The sequence below is a fragment of the Ictalurus furcatus genome, chromosome 10, assembly GCF_023375685.1.
Source record: "Ictalurus furcatus strain D&B chromosome 10, Billie_1.0, whole genome shotgun sequence".
Lineage (NCBI taxonomy): Eukaryota > Metazoa > Chordata > Actinopteri > Siluriformes > Ictaluridae > Ictalurus > Ictalurus furcatus.
In genome coordinates, this window is record NC_071264.1 from 9,171,104 (window position 1) to 9,184,219 (window position 13,116).

The window sequence follows — 13,116 nt, forward strand, 5'->3', positions numbered from 1 at the left end:
ATACAGTTGGGGGAGTTAAATAAGTATTGGACACATCAACATTTTTTTTCAGTAAATATATTTAATATGAGGCTATTCACATGAAATTTCCACCAAACATCAGTGTGTGGATTTCTTGAGTTAATACTGATGTCTGATGAAAATTTCATGTGAATAGCCTCATAGGAAATATATTTACTGAAAAAAAATGTTGATGCGTTCAATACTTATTTTCCCCCCAATGTATACACACACACACATATTTTATATATATATATAGATATCTATCTATCTATCTATCTATATATATATATATATATACACACACACATACACATACATACATACATATACACACACACAAATATATATATATATATATATATATATATATATATATATATATATATATATATATATATATATACACACACACACACACACATACATGTGTGTGTGTGTTATTATGCTGGTATCTGTCAATATTTTGGGCTGACAATTCAAACATTGATTTTATCTGGCATTATTAATCCATTAAAACAGTTACTTCTCAAGCAGGATGATCAAACAAAAAGAAAAAGAAAAGGAAAGCTGTAAGCCAAAGGAAAGGACGCCACCTACCTGTACCAAAGGCTTTGGCCACGAGCCATGTGAGGCTTGCGCGGATTTTAGCTCTGTTAAAATCATAATGCTCAAAAGATTTGATTGCAGGAACAATGAAAGTCTTTTTCCACTGGCTGGACTGGCTCGGGTCCCCCATGTTGTTCACACGCCGGCGGCGGGAGTGTCAGCAGCAGCCGCCGTGCTTCACAGCTCCGAGGCGAGCGATGACATCCTCCCGAAGGAATTCAGAGAAGTGAAATGATTATTATACGTCTGAGCTGCTTATTCCGATCACTATCTCACATCCTCATGTCCTGTCGCTGTAACCGGACTCGATCACCGGCTAGATTCCTCTAATCACGGGCAGAGATCTTGCTCGAGCGGAAAAACTGGGGTACAGCCCTAACATTTCCATCCATTCTGATCCCTGTGTGCGCGCGCGCGTGTGTGTGTGTGTACCGCTAGCGGATCCCTTTTAAAGCAACACCGTATTGTCTGATTCAGAATAACAAAAATAAAAATCACAAATAGCAGATTCGAGACGCTTTTGTAGTCTGAGTGAACACGAAATGCGCTTTTATATCCTAACAGACGTGCTGGAACATATTCCCAGTCCTCCCTCCTCCGGTCTATTCATCCACGCTAGCCGGACTGTCTTTGATGAGGGGTCTGAATGCGCATGCGCGGTCCGCCCTACATACTCACACAGCGCATTAGTGGAACACAGTACATAAATGACCTAACCTTCACCATACTGTCCGTTTCTGCCATGTAGAAGAATAGACTTGTTTGGCTTTGGCTCGAAATTGAATCGAGATGAATATTAATATGTGCACTGAAAGATTTTCTCAAAATGCTTTTGTCATTTCATGTTTTTGTAGGTTTCGCTGCTGTCAGTAAGCAGCAAAGAGATTAGTATTTGGTTGTTTTTGTTTGTGTGAGGGTTTTTTTTTTTGGTAGTTCGGATATCCAAAAACAAAATCCCGAAATTACTATGTAGTGCACTACTAATGCACTAATGACATGTGTTTATTTGTTTTTCTGGCACGAACTCCAATACTCAGGAATCCAAGCGGGCGGTGTCGTCATATTTGCGCGACCGGGTCAACGTAAACATCTCTCTGACGTCTATGCTGCAAAGACGCAGTGAAAAGATTAATATTTTGGGGCGGGGGATGGGGGTTACAGTTCAGCTGGGGTATCCAAAAACTAAATGTCAAAACGACTATGAAATGCTCTAGCACTACGCACATGTGCGAGGTGTTTTTCCCCTTACCAAGCGGGCAATGTCGTCATATTTACGCGACCGCATCAGCGTAAATAAGCCGCACAGGAGGCTGTATACTTTCTTAAAACTTTTCTAGTTAAAACAAATGCGTTGTTATGTCTTCTTGTCCTAGGAGTCGACTCTAAATTGATTATGTTTATAATCTTTATACATGTATTAGTCTTGTGTGTGGCTGTTTTGTTATGAGTCTGATAGGAAGATGTTTATGCCTCGATCGTTAAAGGTTAAGAGAGCGCCCGACAGTCAGAAAACTACCGAGGCGAAAAAAAGCAAAGGGAACTTAGATGACACTGTGACTATTTCAGATGCTACCGAGGTGCACAGTGTGGATAAATGTTTGCCAGTGAAAACAGAAGATAAACCTGACGAATCGCACGAAGACGCCACGATATTACAAAGCGAGTTGCTCAGAAATGAAACAGAGGTGTCTGAAGAGGCGCAGGAGGACGAGGAACCTGTAAAAACGTTCAAGAAAAGCCAGAGATGGCCAGACCCAGGGGAGCCTGTTTGTGTCATGTGCGGCCGTTATGGCGAGTACATTTGCGACAACACTGACAATGATGTGTGCAGTCTGGAGTGCAAGGCGAGCCACTTGGCCAGCATGTGCATGGGACTTCGAGAAAAGGTCTTCTCCAAAATGAAGCAAGAGGGTACAGGTATCTCTCCATCGGCCACACATACTGACCACTCTTCTGATAGTGCTGAACTTGGCTACTCCTACAAAGAGGATGCCTTCATAACAGATCTGACTGAAGACCAGGTTGAAAGGGTGAAGAAAGAGCTGGCAATTGTTACAGAAGGTCGGGATGTCCGTAGGCCGATTATTGAGTTTGAGCACTGCCGCTTTCCTGAAGTGCTCAGGATGAACCTGAAGAAGGCTGGCTATGAGGCGCCGACTCCTATCCAAATGCAGATGGTTCCTGTAGGTTTGGTTGGGAGAGATGTAATTGCCACAGCTGACACAGGATCTGGAAAGACCATTGCCTTCCTGCTTCCAGTGGTGGTTCATTGCTTGGAGGTAAAATCTGTAGGGAAATGTTATGCATTTTTTAGGGGTTGGTCATGAAGTATTCCTCATTAACAAAGGGAAAAATCTTAAAGGTTAAAGAATAGGATTTAGTCTTAATCATAGTTTATGTCAATGCAGCTTGGCCCTAATACTAGATGAGATGCCTTCAGTAAAGTGTTGCTGAACATCACATAGTCTATGTGGAACTACTGTATCCTGACTCTATGGTACAACTGCAACACCTACACACACCCCTGATATTTCCTCAGCACTAACACGCTTGATTGAAATCAATAACCGATTTTTAAACGAATCATTATCTGGATATTGAATTAGGTTATAAGGTTCGAACCAGGAAAAAAGTAAAACTGTACATTGTGGTAGTCTTTAAGGACTCACACTGCAGAACTTTAGGATATCAACCTAGTAAGCACAGGACTTAATGTAGTTTACAACCTATTAGTGTTTTCCCTACTTCCAGGTCTAAAGGGGTTCAAGCCAAGCACAATTTGTTGATCCCCTCGCGTAAAGACACCTCTAACCTGTTTGAGTAATGTTTTAAAGATGCGTGGAATTTAGGGAACCCAGAACTAGTATCTGGATTTGTGTAGGGTAGTTGTGTCTCAAACTGTGTCCTGTACAAATTGGACACAAAATATTTTTGCACTAAATGGAAATGACAAATAACAGACAGCCTCCACAGGAGCAACTTTCAATACCTGTTCTGTCTGGAAGTTTTTTTTTCCCTTCTTTAAAAGATAAAGATGTCCAGCTCACATTTGTTTATTGAAGTGGTGTTCTCATGCCACACTTCATTTCCTTCTTGGATTAGTACATCATCCGGGTATCAGCAGGACACTCACATGCATTTTGGTTTTCAGTAAGATGCAATCATCAGCATCTGTTGCATCTTGAAAACTAAAGTCCACCATTATTACGCTGAATTATTGTGCTTTGACAGTTTTAATTTATGCCTATTCTTGATTTTCAGAAGGAAGCAGGTACTTCACCCGGACCTGTGAATGTGATTCTGTCTCCAACCCGAGAGCTGGCTATCCAAATCGAGAGACAGGTGAAGGAGCTGATTATGGGCTTGCCCAACATGAGGACTGCGCTGCTGGTCGGAGGGATGCCTCTACCGCCTCAGCTACATCGGCTAAAACAGAAAATCAAGGTAGCCATACTCATAACCATACCAGCATCCCAAAAGTTTTCTGTCAGCAGTGTGCATGGCAGCAGGGCTTTATTTCAGTTTCAGTGAATATGTCCTACTACTACTACACTATATGGGCAAAAGTATGTGAGACACCTGACCATCACGCCTATATATAGGTATTTTTGGCACAACAGTATAGAATGTCTATGCATGCTGTATTGTTACAATTTCCCTTCACTGGAACTAAGAGGCCCAAACCCTGTTCCAGCATGATAATCCATTGGTTCCATTCTGCAGAATTTCGGTAGAAGCAGTAGGCCGTCCTGGTATTTCTCGCCTACTGTTTTCTGCTTAGGGATAGTAGGGATATTCGGACACAGCTATGGTTTGCCAAAGTTGGAGTAGAAGAACTTGAGTGTCCTGCACAGAGCCCTGTCCTCAACCCCACTGAACACCTTTGGGATGAACTGGAACACATCAGTGCCTGATCTCACTAAATCTCTGGTAGCTGAATGATCACAAATCCCCACAGCCACATTCCAAAATCTAGTGGAAAGCCTTCTCAGAAGAGTGGAGCTTATTACAGCAAAGGGGGACTAAATCTGGAATGGGATGTTCAACAAGCAGATATGGATGTGATGGTGAGGTGTCCAGAAACTTTTGGTCATATAGTCATCTTCTACTACTACTACTACTACAAATAATAATAATAACAATAATGTTTGTACCTAGCACCTTCCATGTATTTCAAATGAAGATCATTTGAATTACAGTATGTGTAAAGAAAATGACAGTATTATGAGACCACACGAGAGTATTATGCAATGCTATGAAAAACAATAGAAAAATGCTAAAATAAAAAAGATTTAAATGTGTTTTTTAAAAAGGAAATAGCTGGAGCCTGGTGAATCCTGAAGCGTAGTGAGTTCCAAATATTAAAGCATTAAAACAACACAATACTCTGAGTAATCTGAAATGCAAAGTTCAACATGTTCACAGTGACAGTAGAGTAAACTACAGCAGATGAAAAGACTTTATACAACGTAATATAAAATAATAGATATTTAAGTATTTAATGAATCAGTCAACAAAATCAGGTAATTTTTCATTTTTGCTTTACCTGTTTACCTGTAACTCCGTCAATGTGTGTATGAAAGCTAATGTGCATGTTTCCTGTGCATGCAGATTGTGATTGCCACTCCAGGCCGTCTCATAGAGATTCTGAAGCAGAAGGCTGTCCAGCTTGACGGCGTAAAAGTCGTAGTGGTTGATGAGGTATGATTCTGTTATTCAGTACAGGTTGCAGCTTGATTTAAACTACTTTATTTCCAGCTGTTTCATCCATTAAAAAAAAAAAAAAAAACACAAACCCTTCTGTTCACCTTGTTAGGCTGATACCATGCTGAAGATGGGTTTCCAGCAACAAGTGTTTGAGATTTTGGAGCACATTCCTAATGACCACCAGACTTTGCTGACCTCTGCCACGATACCTGCAGGAACGGAGCTGCTAATCTCTCGTCTGACCAGCGATCCCGTACGCATTACAGTCGGCCAGAAGAATCAACCATGTGCTAACGTTCGCCAGATCGTTCTCTGGGTAGAGGAGCCGTCGAAGAAAAAGAAGCTCTTTGAGATTCTAAACGTAAGGAACTATTTCTTCCGGACATGGGTGTGGTAATGTATTGACAAGTCTGGCATCATTATATTGTTGACTTTATGCTGGTGTAGGAACTGATGAAAATGGAAAATCAGTTTCATGTGCAGCAAGCATGTGACATGAAAGATTTCAGTTTGAACAGCGCAGAACTAAAGAACAAACGTACCAAGAAAGAATCGGAGAAAACAAAAAACAATATTTGTGCATAAAGTACTATAAAATATCCTGGCAATTTTAATACTCAAATCATTTAATACTAGCTCTGCTGCTTCAGTGATTTTAATATGTAGAAAGTAGATCAGCCTGACTGTGATCGTTATCATACAGTGAATTTTCATGTTCTTACACCCCTATATACTATAACTGCTGATCTCCTGGGAATTTCACACAGTTTATGGTCCAAAAAACTTTGTGTGTGTGGAGGGTCTCCAGGCTTGTTGATGAGAGAGCTCAGAGGACAATGACCAGTCTATAGTACCTCATATAAGCACTGTTTACAGCCACAGTGAGAATAAAAGCATCTCGGAATGCACAATACATCAAACCTTGAGGTAGATGGGCTTCAACAGCAGAAGACCATACTCCTGAGCACAAACTCACCCAAACTGGACAGCTGAAGACTGGAAACAGACCAGGTGTTTGTTTGTTTTTTTCTCTAATCTTTAGCCGACAGGAGTGGAACCTGATGTGGTCTTCTGCTGTTGTAGGCCCCCTCAGACAGTCCACATTTTTGCTCTACACGCAGGACTGGTTTGAGAACCATTGTTTTCACTGACGTTTGAGCTTCATTTATAAACATATACAGTGCTGTGAAAAAGTATTTGATTTCTTCTGTTTTGGAGTATATCTCATAGTAAATTGTTTCAGAAATTAAAACAAAATCTAATGTAAAACAAAGGCAACCTGAGTAAACACAATGTACAGTTTTTAAATGATCGCATTATTTATTGAAGCAAAAAAGTTATCCAATACCAACTGGGCCTCTGTGAAAATGTATTTGCCCCCATAGTTACTAATTCCCCAAATCTGTGAAAGCCCATTCATAATGGGATTCAGTTGGACTCGACACAACCAGGCGTGATTACTGCAAACCCTGTTCAATCAAATCAACACTTAAATAGAACTTTATCAACAGCATGAAGTTGGTTAAAAGGTCTTACCCAGTAACACACTATGCCAAAGTTGAAAGAAATTCCAGAAATGATGAGGAAGAAGGTGATTGAAATACATCAGTCTGGGAAGGGTTACAAAGCTATTTCAAAGCCTCTGGGATTCCAAAGAACCACAGTGAGAGTCATTATCTCCAAATGGAAAAACTCGGCACAGTAGTGAACCTAGCCAGTGGGCCGACCTTCCAAAATTCCTCCAAGAGCACAGCAACGACTCATCCAGGAAGTCACTAAAGAGCCAAGGACAACATCAAAGGACCTACAGGCCTCTCTTGCATCAATAAAGGTCACTGTTCATGACTCCACTATCAGAAAGACACTGGGGGAAAATGGCATCCATGGAAGAGTGGCGAGGTGAAAATCACTGCTAACCCAGAAGAACATAAAGGCTCATCTGAATTTTGCCAAAACACACCTTGATCCTCAAACCTTTTGGGAGAATGTTCTGTGGACCGTGAACTGTTTGGAAGACAGGAGACCCATTACATCTGGCATAAATCAAACACAGAATTCCACAAAAAAGATCATCGTACCTACGTTTAAGTATGGTGGTGGAAGTGTGATACTGTGGGGATGTTTTGCTGCTTCAGGGCCTGGACAGCTTTAATTGAGGGAAACATGAATTCTGCTCTCTTCCAGAAAATCCTAAAGGAGAATGTTCTGTCTTCAGTCCGTAAGCTGAAACTCAAACGCAACTGGATTATGCAGCAGGACCATGATCCAAAGCAAAGGAGTAAGTCCTAGTCCTAGAAGTAAGTGAAAGACTGATCTCCAGTTATCGGAAGCATTTGGTTGCAGTTATTGCTGCTGAAGGTGGCATAACCAGATTTTAAGTTTAAGGGGGCAATTAATTTTTCACATTGGTGATAAGTGTTGGGTAACTTTTTTTTTTGCTTTGTTGCTAAAATATATAAAAACTGTATTGTGTGTTTACTCAGGCTGCCTTTGTTTTTTGTTGTATTTCATTTGAAGATCTGAAGCTATTTAGTATGATGTACACAAAAAACAGAAGTCGTCAGGATGGGGGCAAATACTTTTCCCACAGCACTGTAGTTGTACTCCTTTAGTTGCCAGACCCTGTCTTTGTACCCTTCTGGAGCTCTGTCAGCTTGCTGGCTTCCTTGCATTATCATCTTTGTCTTGGTTTTCAGTGTAATTTTCAGGGAGATCATTGAGGATGGGTTGTAGGTTTTCCAACCCTGGTATCTCCTGCAGCACTACTGCTAAGGACATACACCAGTTTGTTAATTTCAGCTATACTGGTTGCTGGAATTGTGCTTACAGCCTTCCGTTAACTCTGTATTACTGTATATCTTTTTTTGATCCTGTTCACACTTTGTATTAACACTCTTTGGAGATGATCTGGCATTTTGGTGTGTCTTTAACACATTTCCACTAACCAGTTTTAATGAGTTCACGACTTTGGCGCACTTGACACAGCATCAGGTAGCAGCGTTCACACTAATGTTGTGTGCTCGTATATGCTCCTGATTAACTCCGAATGTGATTTGAGTAATTGGATCTTAATGCATTTCTACTCTGCACTGGACTCTGTTCACACCTGCACTTAGTGGCGTTCACATGTGACCTGATCACATGTTAATATCAGCTCTTAACCCTTTTTACTACCCATCTTAACAGGAACTGATTTCTTTTTTTCCCCCTACAGGACAGAAAGCTCTACCAGCCACCTGTGGTGGTGTTTGTGGACTGTAAACTCGGAGCTGACCTTTTATGTGAGGCTGTACACAAAGTTATGGGTTTAAATACAGTAGCTATTCACTCTGACAAGACACAGTGGGAGCGCAACCGAATCCTCAAGGTAATCGTTTTTGAAAGAAGTGATGAAGATAAAAAATAGTAGCAGATTTAAGTCAATTATTATTTTGACAATAATATTGTCAGTTCCTTCATTTGCCACTATGTATGTTATTTTTAGGGTCTGCTTGAGGGTCAGTTTGAAGTGGTGGTTAGTACAGGCGTACTGGGTAGAGGACTGGACCTGGTCAATGTCAAGCTGGTGGTGAATTTTGACATGCCAACTAACATGGATGAGTATGTTCATCAGGTATGATGTGCCTTTGTGGCAGTATGTATTGATTTTTTTTAACCTTGGTACTGAAGCTCGAGAACATTTGTGAAATTGGATTTAACCTTTATTAAGTCACATAGACAATAGAAATCCCACTGAAATACGTACTAGACCAGTGGTTCTCAAACTTTTTCAGCATGAGGCTCTTCTGTAGTGTCTGAGAAAGTTAATTCTCAGATAAGAGACTACGTCCTCTATCTAAAAATGTATCCATTTTAAATAGTCTTCGGTTGTATCAGCGTGTGGCTAACAGTACTGTACACTAGTATATCAACAGACGTCTCTGTTTGGTTTATTAATATTTCTCATTTTTATGTACATCCTAGTGTAAAGGTTGACAATCCCGACTTACATACAGGTCAAATTAATTTAATAAAAACTGTTCTAGAGTTTCTATGCAGCTCCCAGTTTGAGAGCCACTGTACTAGACTTTAACTAGTATCTGCACTTCATAGTTTTGAGCACCAGGTGTCACTGTTGTTAAACTGTAAATTTTAACAAACTCTTTCTTATACGAGTCAAAGGAAACCCTTAAGGCTTCAGAAAGCTTTGTTCCTCCATCACTATTTCTGTGGTAGATATTCCTGTAGAGTCTGATGGAATGACTTTTCTTTCTTTTTTTATACGAACCTGCACTCGCAGATTGGTAGAGCAGGAAGACTCGGGCACAGAGGGACAGCAATCACCTTCATGAATAACAACAATAAGCGCTTATTTCTGGGCATCGTGGAGAGAGTAAAGCCGACTGGCTCCCAGCTTCCACCGCAACTCCTCAACTCCCCACATCTAATCGAACAGCAAAGGAGAGCCAGAATAAGTAATAAACAAGGAAGGGATGATGTTGTGACCAAGAGCAATATTATTGACATTATTAAAAGGCATGACAGGAGCCATTTTAAGAAGTGATGTTGATTTTTGATACAAGTATACATTCATTTAATTATATTACTTTAATTTTTAATAAATACCATGTTGCATTAAGCTGTGTCACTAATTGTCTTTTAAATACAACCTTGATCATACACAAGGCCAGTAATGTGCTGATAAATCATTATATTGAGGCATCAAAAAAATTGTTTCCCAGACGTAATAAACTATCAAATTAAATCTAGATCATCTCCAAAACTATGCCCATCTAACCCCCCCCAAAAAACACCAATTAAAATTTTTCACAGGCACTTTAATTGGTTGTGCAAGTAGCATAGTAAACACACTTGCTACCAATTAAGATCATCTTAACGTTATTAAACTGACCCGAGGCTTTCTACATTTATGGATTCTGGTTTACCAGCCTGGACACAACGCTATAGACACATGTGCTTGTTGAACATCCCGTTCCAGGTTTAGTCCCCCTTTGCTGTTACAATACGTATAAATATAACTTACTGCTGGAATCCCATCTTCAGCATGGTATCAGCCTAACAAGGTGAACAGAAGGGTTTTTTAATGAATTTTTTTAAAGAATGAAAACAGCTGGAAGTAAATCAGTTTAAATAAAGCTGCAACCTGTACTGAATAACAGAATTATACCTCATCAACCACTACGACTTTTACGCCGTCAAGCTGGACAGCCTTCTGCTTCAGAATCTCTATGAGACGGCCTGGAGCGGCAATCACAATCTGCATGCACAGGAAACATGCACATTAGCTTTCATACACACATTGACTGAGATACAGGTAAACAATAACAAAGCAAAAATGAAAAATTACCTGATTTTGTTGACTGATTCATTAAATACTTAAATATCTTTTATTTTATATTATGTTGTATAAAGTCTTTTCATCTGCTGTAGTTTACTGTCATTGTGAACATGTTGAACTTTGCATTACAGATAACTCAGAGTATTGTGTTGTTTTAATGCTTTAATATTTGGAACTCACTACGCTTCAGTATTCACCAGGCTCCAGCTATTTCCTTTTTAAAAAACACATTTAAATCTTTTTTTATTTTAGCATTTTTCTATTGTTTTTCATAGCATTGCATAATACTCTCGTGTGGTCTCATAATACTGTCATTTTCTTTACACATACTGTAATTCAAATGATCTTCATTTGAAATACATGGAAAGTGCTAGATACAAACACTTATTATTATTATTATTATTATTATTATTATTATTATTATTCATAGTAGTAGTAGATGACTATATGGCCCAAAATTTCTGGACACCAGACCATCATACCCATATCTACTTGTTCCATCCTATTCCAGATTTAGACCCCTTTGCTGTTATAATAAGCTCCACTCTCCTGTGAAGGCTTTCCATTAGATTATGGAGTGTGGCTGTGGCGATTTGTGATCATTCAGCTACAAGAGCATTAGTGAGATCAGGCACTGATTTGGCACTGATGTGTTCCAGTTCATCCCAAAGGTGTCCAGTGGGGTTGAGGTCTGGGCTCTGTGCGGTTATTATGACGTCGTAGGTCACATGACACTGCCAACATGGCGGATGTAGCATGTCCGTATTGTATTCATACTACACACATATACTGATCAAAATGTACTGAATCAATAGATGAGCAGTAGGTACTGAATCAAATACAGTAAGTACTGTCACTGCGCATGATTTTGGATGCTTTGTTCACAGGGGTATTGTCATGCTGGAACATGTTTGGGCCTCTTAGTTCAAGTGAAGGGAAATTGTAACACTACAGCATACAAAGACATTCTGTACAGATTTGTACTTCCAACTTTGTAGAACAGTTTGGGGAAGAACCACATACGGGTGTGATGGCCAGGTGTCCACATACATTTGGCCAGATAGTGTATAGCTCCAGTCCCAACAGAGCTGCTCAGTATCTTTTTGTCATGTAATATTGTGTCACTATAAACCAAATATAACACCAGCGCTTAGGAAAAGCCTTACTGAAAGCAGTTTGAACAGACGACTGTGGAGAACTGCTCATAGCAATGGTGTCCACATTTCCTATTTCCTAGTGAGCAGAGGAAATTCAGCGCCCCTTGCCGATAAACAGGCCACACTACACCGCATCTTCCGGGCCTCCGTGACGTCACCGCGTAGACGGCCAATGGGGTTCCTCGAGTGAGGTTTGAATTGAAGCGGCAAGATGGCGACGTAGGCAAGAGAACCTTTTTTTGTGTAAAAGGTAAACAAAGCTTTTTTTGTTTATTTGTTTGTTTCCCGTAAGAGTGCGTTTATATTTAGGTTTATATACCCAGTCTTTTAGCGTTATTTTATTTTATTTTATTTTATTAGGTAACGAAGCTGATAGAAATCGTTTTCATAGCCAGGAGAGTTTAAACAAATAAATAAACAAGTTACACTTTAGTGACAGTTAGCCACAGTGGGCTGATTTAAGATTCATCAGCATGTCAAAAAAGTAAAAGAGGTTATAAAGTTGCATTTTTTTATCCAGAAAACAGACATTATTCGGTTAATTGCTGCAAGCAGTGGAGAAGAAAATGGATGAGAAGGAAACATCATCTCTGAGTAACTCTAAAGAGATAAACAAGACCTATATAATATCCACCCTGACAAGCAGGTGTGATGAGGTTCCCAGTGCTGGTCGCCTCACTCTTCAAAGAAGAAACAGCAAAAACACAGTGGGTAGTGTTCAGGAAACATCTGAAAATACAGAGAACCGAGAAAGTCATGGGAAACGGTTAACTTTACAGAGAAGAACCAGAGCAGGAGCAGGGTCCACTGATAAAGGTTCTCATCCACACACATCCACCATGAACCAGAAACGACCGTGGACTAGTTCAAAGATCCTGTCCGAGCCGAACAGCCGAGAGGGTTCATCTGGTCTTCTGAGATCTGCCAGTTTGAGAGAAAATGGACTGAAAACCAGTGTGAAAGATGCAACCAAGCCAGTCAACACACCTGGAAAGAGTGCTCAGAAAGTACAGAGCACGGGCAGAGAACAGAAAACTATCTCAACTCCGACTGGGAAAACCCAGTTTGAGCGAATAAGTCTGAAGAAGGAAGTTTTTGAAAAATTATCTCTAAAACAGACAGGTGTTGAAAGGCAAAAGCAGTCGAGCTCGGATTTAAACGGAGGCGCGATTCCAGGTCCAGTCAGTAAGAAGTTTCCGATTATCAGTCAAAACCGGACCGCGATATCTACTACGAGAAAGACCACAACTCAGCTTTCGACTGTTTTAAAACGCGAAGTCGAAGCCTCCTCCATGTGAGTCTGGG

General features: G+C 40.2%; 3 protein-coding genes across 6 annotated transcripts in view; 2 read left to right on the forward strand and 1 right to left on the reverse strand.

Moving 5' to 3' along the window:
- camsap2a (calmodulin regulated spectrin-associated protein family, member 2a) overlaps nt 1–1,320 on the reverse strand; it is a 42,681-nt gene extending 41,361 nt beyond the window's left edge. For all 4 annotated transcript variants that reach the window (XM_053634094.1, XM_053634093.1, XM_053634092.1 and 1 more), the window contains exon 1: nt 601–1,320. In XM_053634094.1, coding sequence (XP_053490069.1) covers nt 601–739 — 139 coding nt within the window. In that variant the 5' untranslated portion in view covers nt 740–1,320. The remainder of the gene's footprint in view (nt 1–600) is intronic.
- A 401-nt stretch (nt 1,321–1,721) lies between these two features.
- ddx59 (DEAD (Asp-Glu-Ala-Asp) box polypeptide 59) lies at nt 1,722–10,089 on the forward strand. Its single transcript, XM_053635523.1, has 7 exons — nt 1,722–2,888; nt 3,871–4,053; nt 5,221–5,310; nt 5,426–5,677; nt 8,531–8,683; nt 8,801–8,929; nt 9,596–10,089. The coding sequence occupies exons 1-7, from the start codon at nt 2,070–2,072 to the stop codon at nt 9,857–9,859; spliced, it is 1,890 nt and encodes a 629-aa protein (XP_053491498.1). The 5' UTR covers nt 1,722–2,069; the 3' UTR covers nt 9,860–10,089.
- Nucleotides 10,090–11,351: 1,262 nt separating this feature from the next.
- Nucleotides 11,352–13,109, forward strand: LOC128613956 (uncharacterized). Its single transcript, XM_053635156.1, has 2 exons — nt 11,352–12,061; nt 12,332–13,109. Exon 2 carries the CDS (start codon nt 12,378–12,380, stop codon nt 13,107–13,109), a length of 732 nt encoding a protein of 243 aa, XP_053491131.1. The 5' UTR covers nt 11,352–12,061; nt 12,332–12,377.
- Nucleotides 13,110–13,116: the final 7 nt, after the last annotated feature.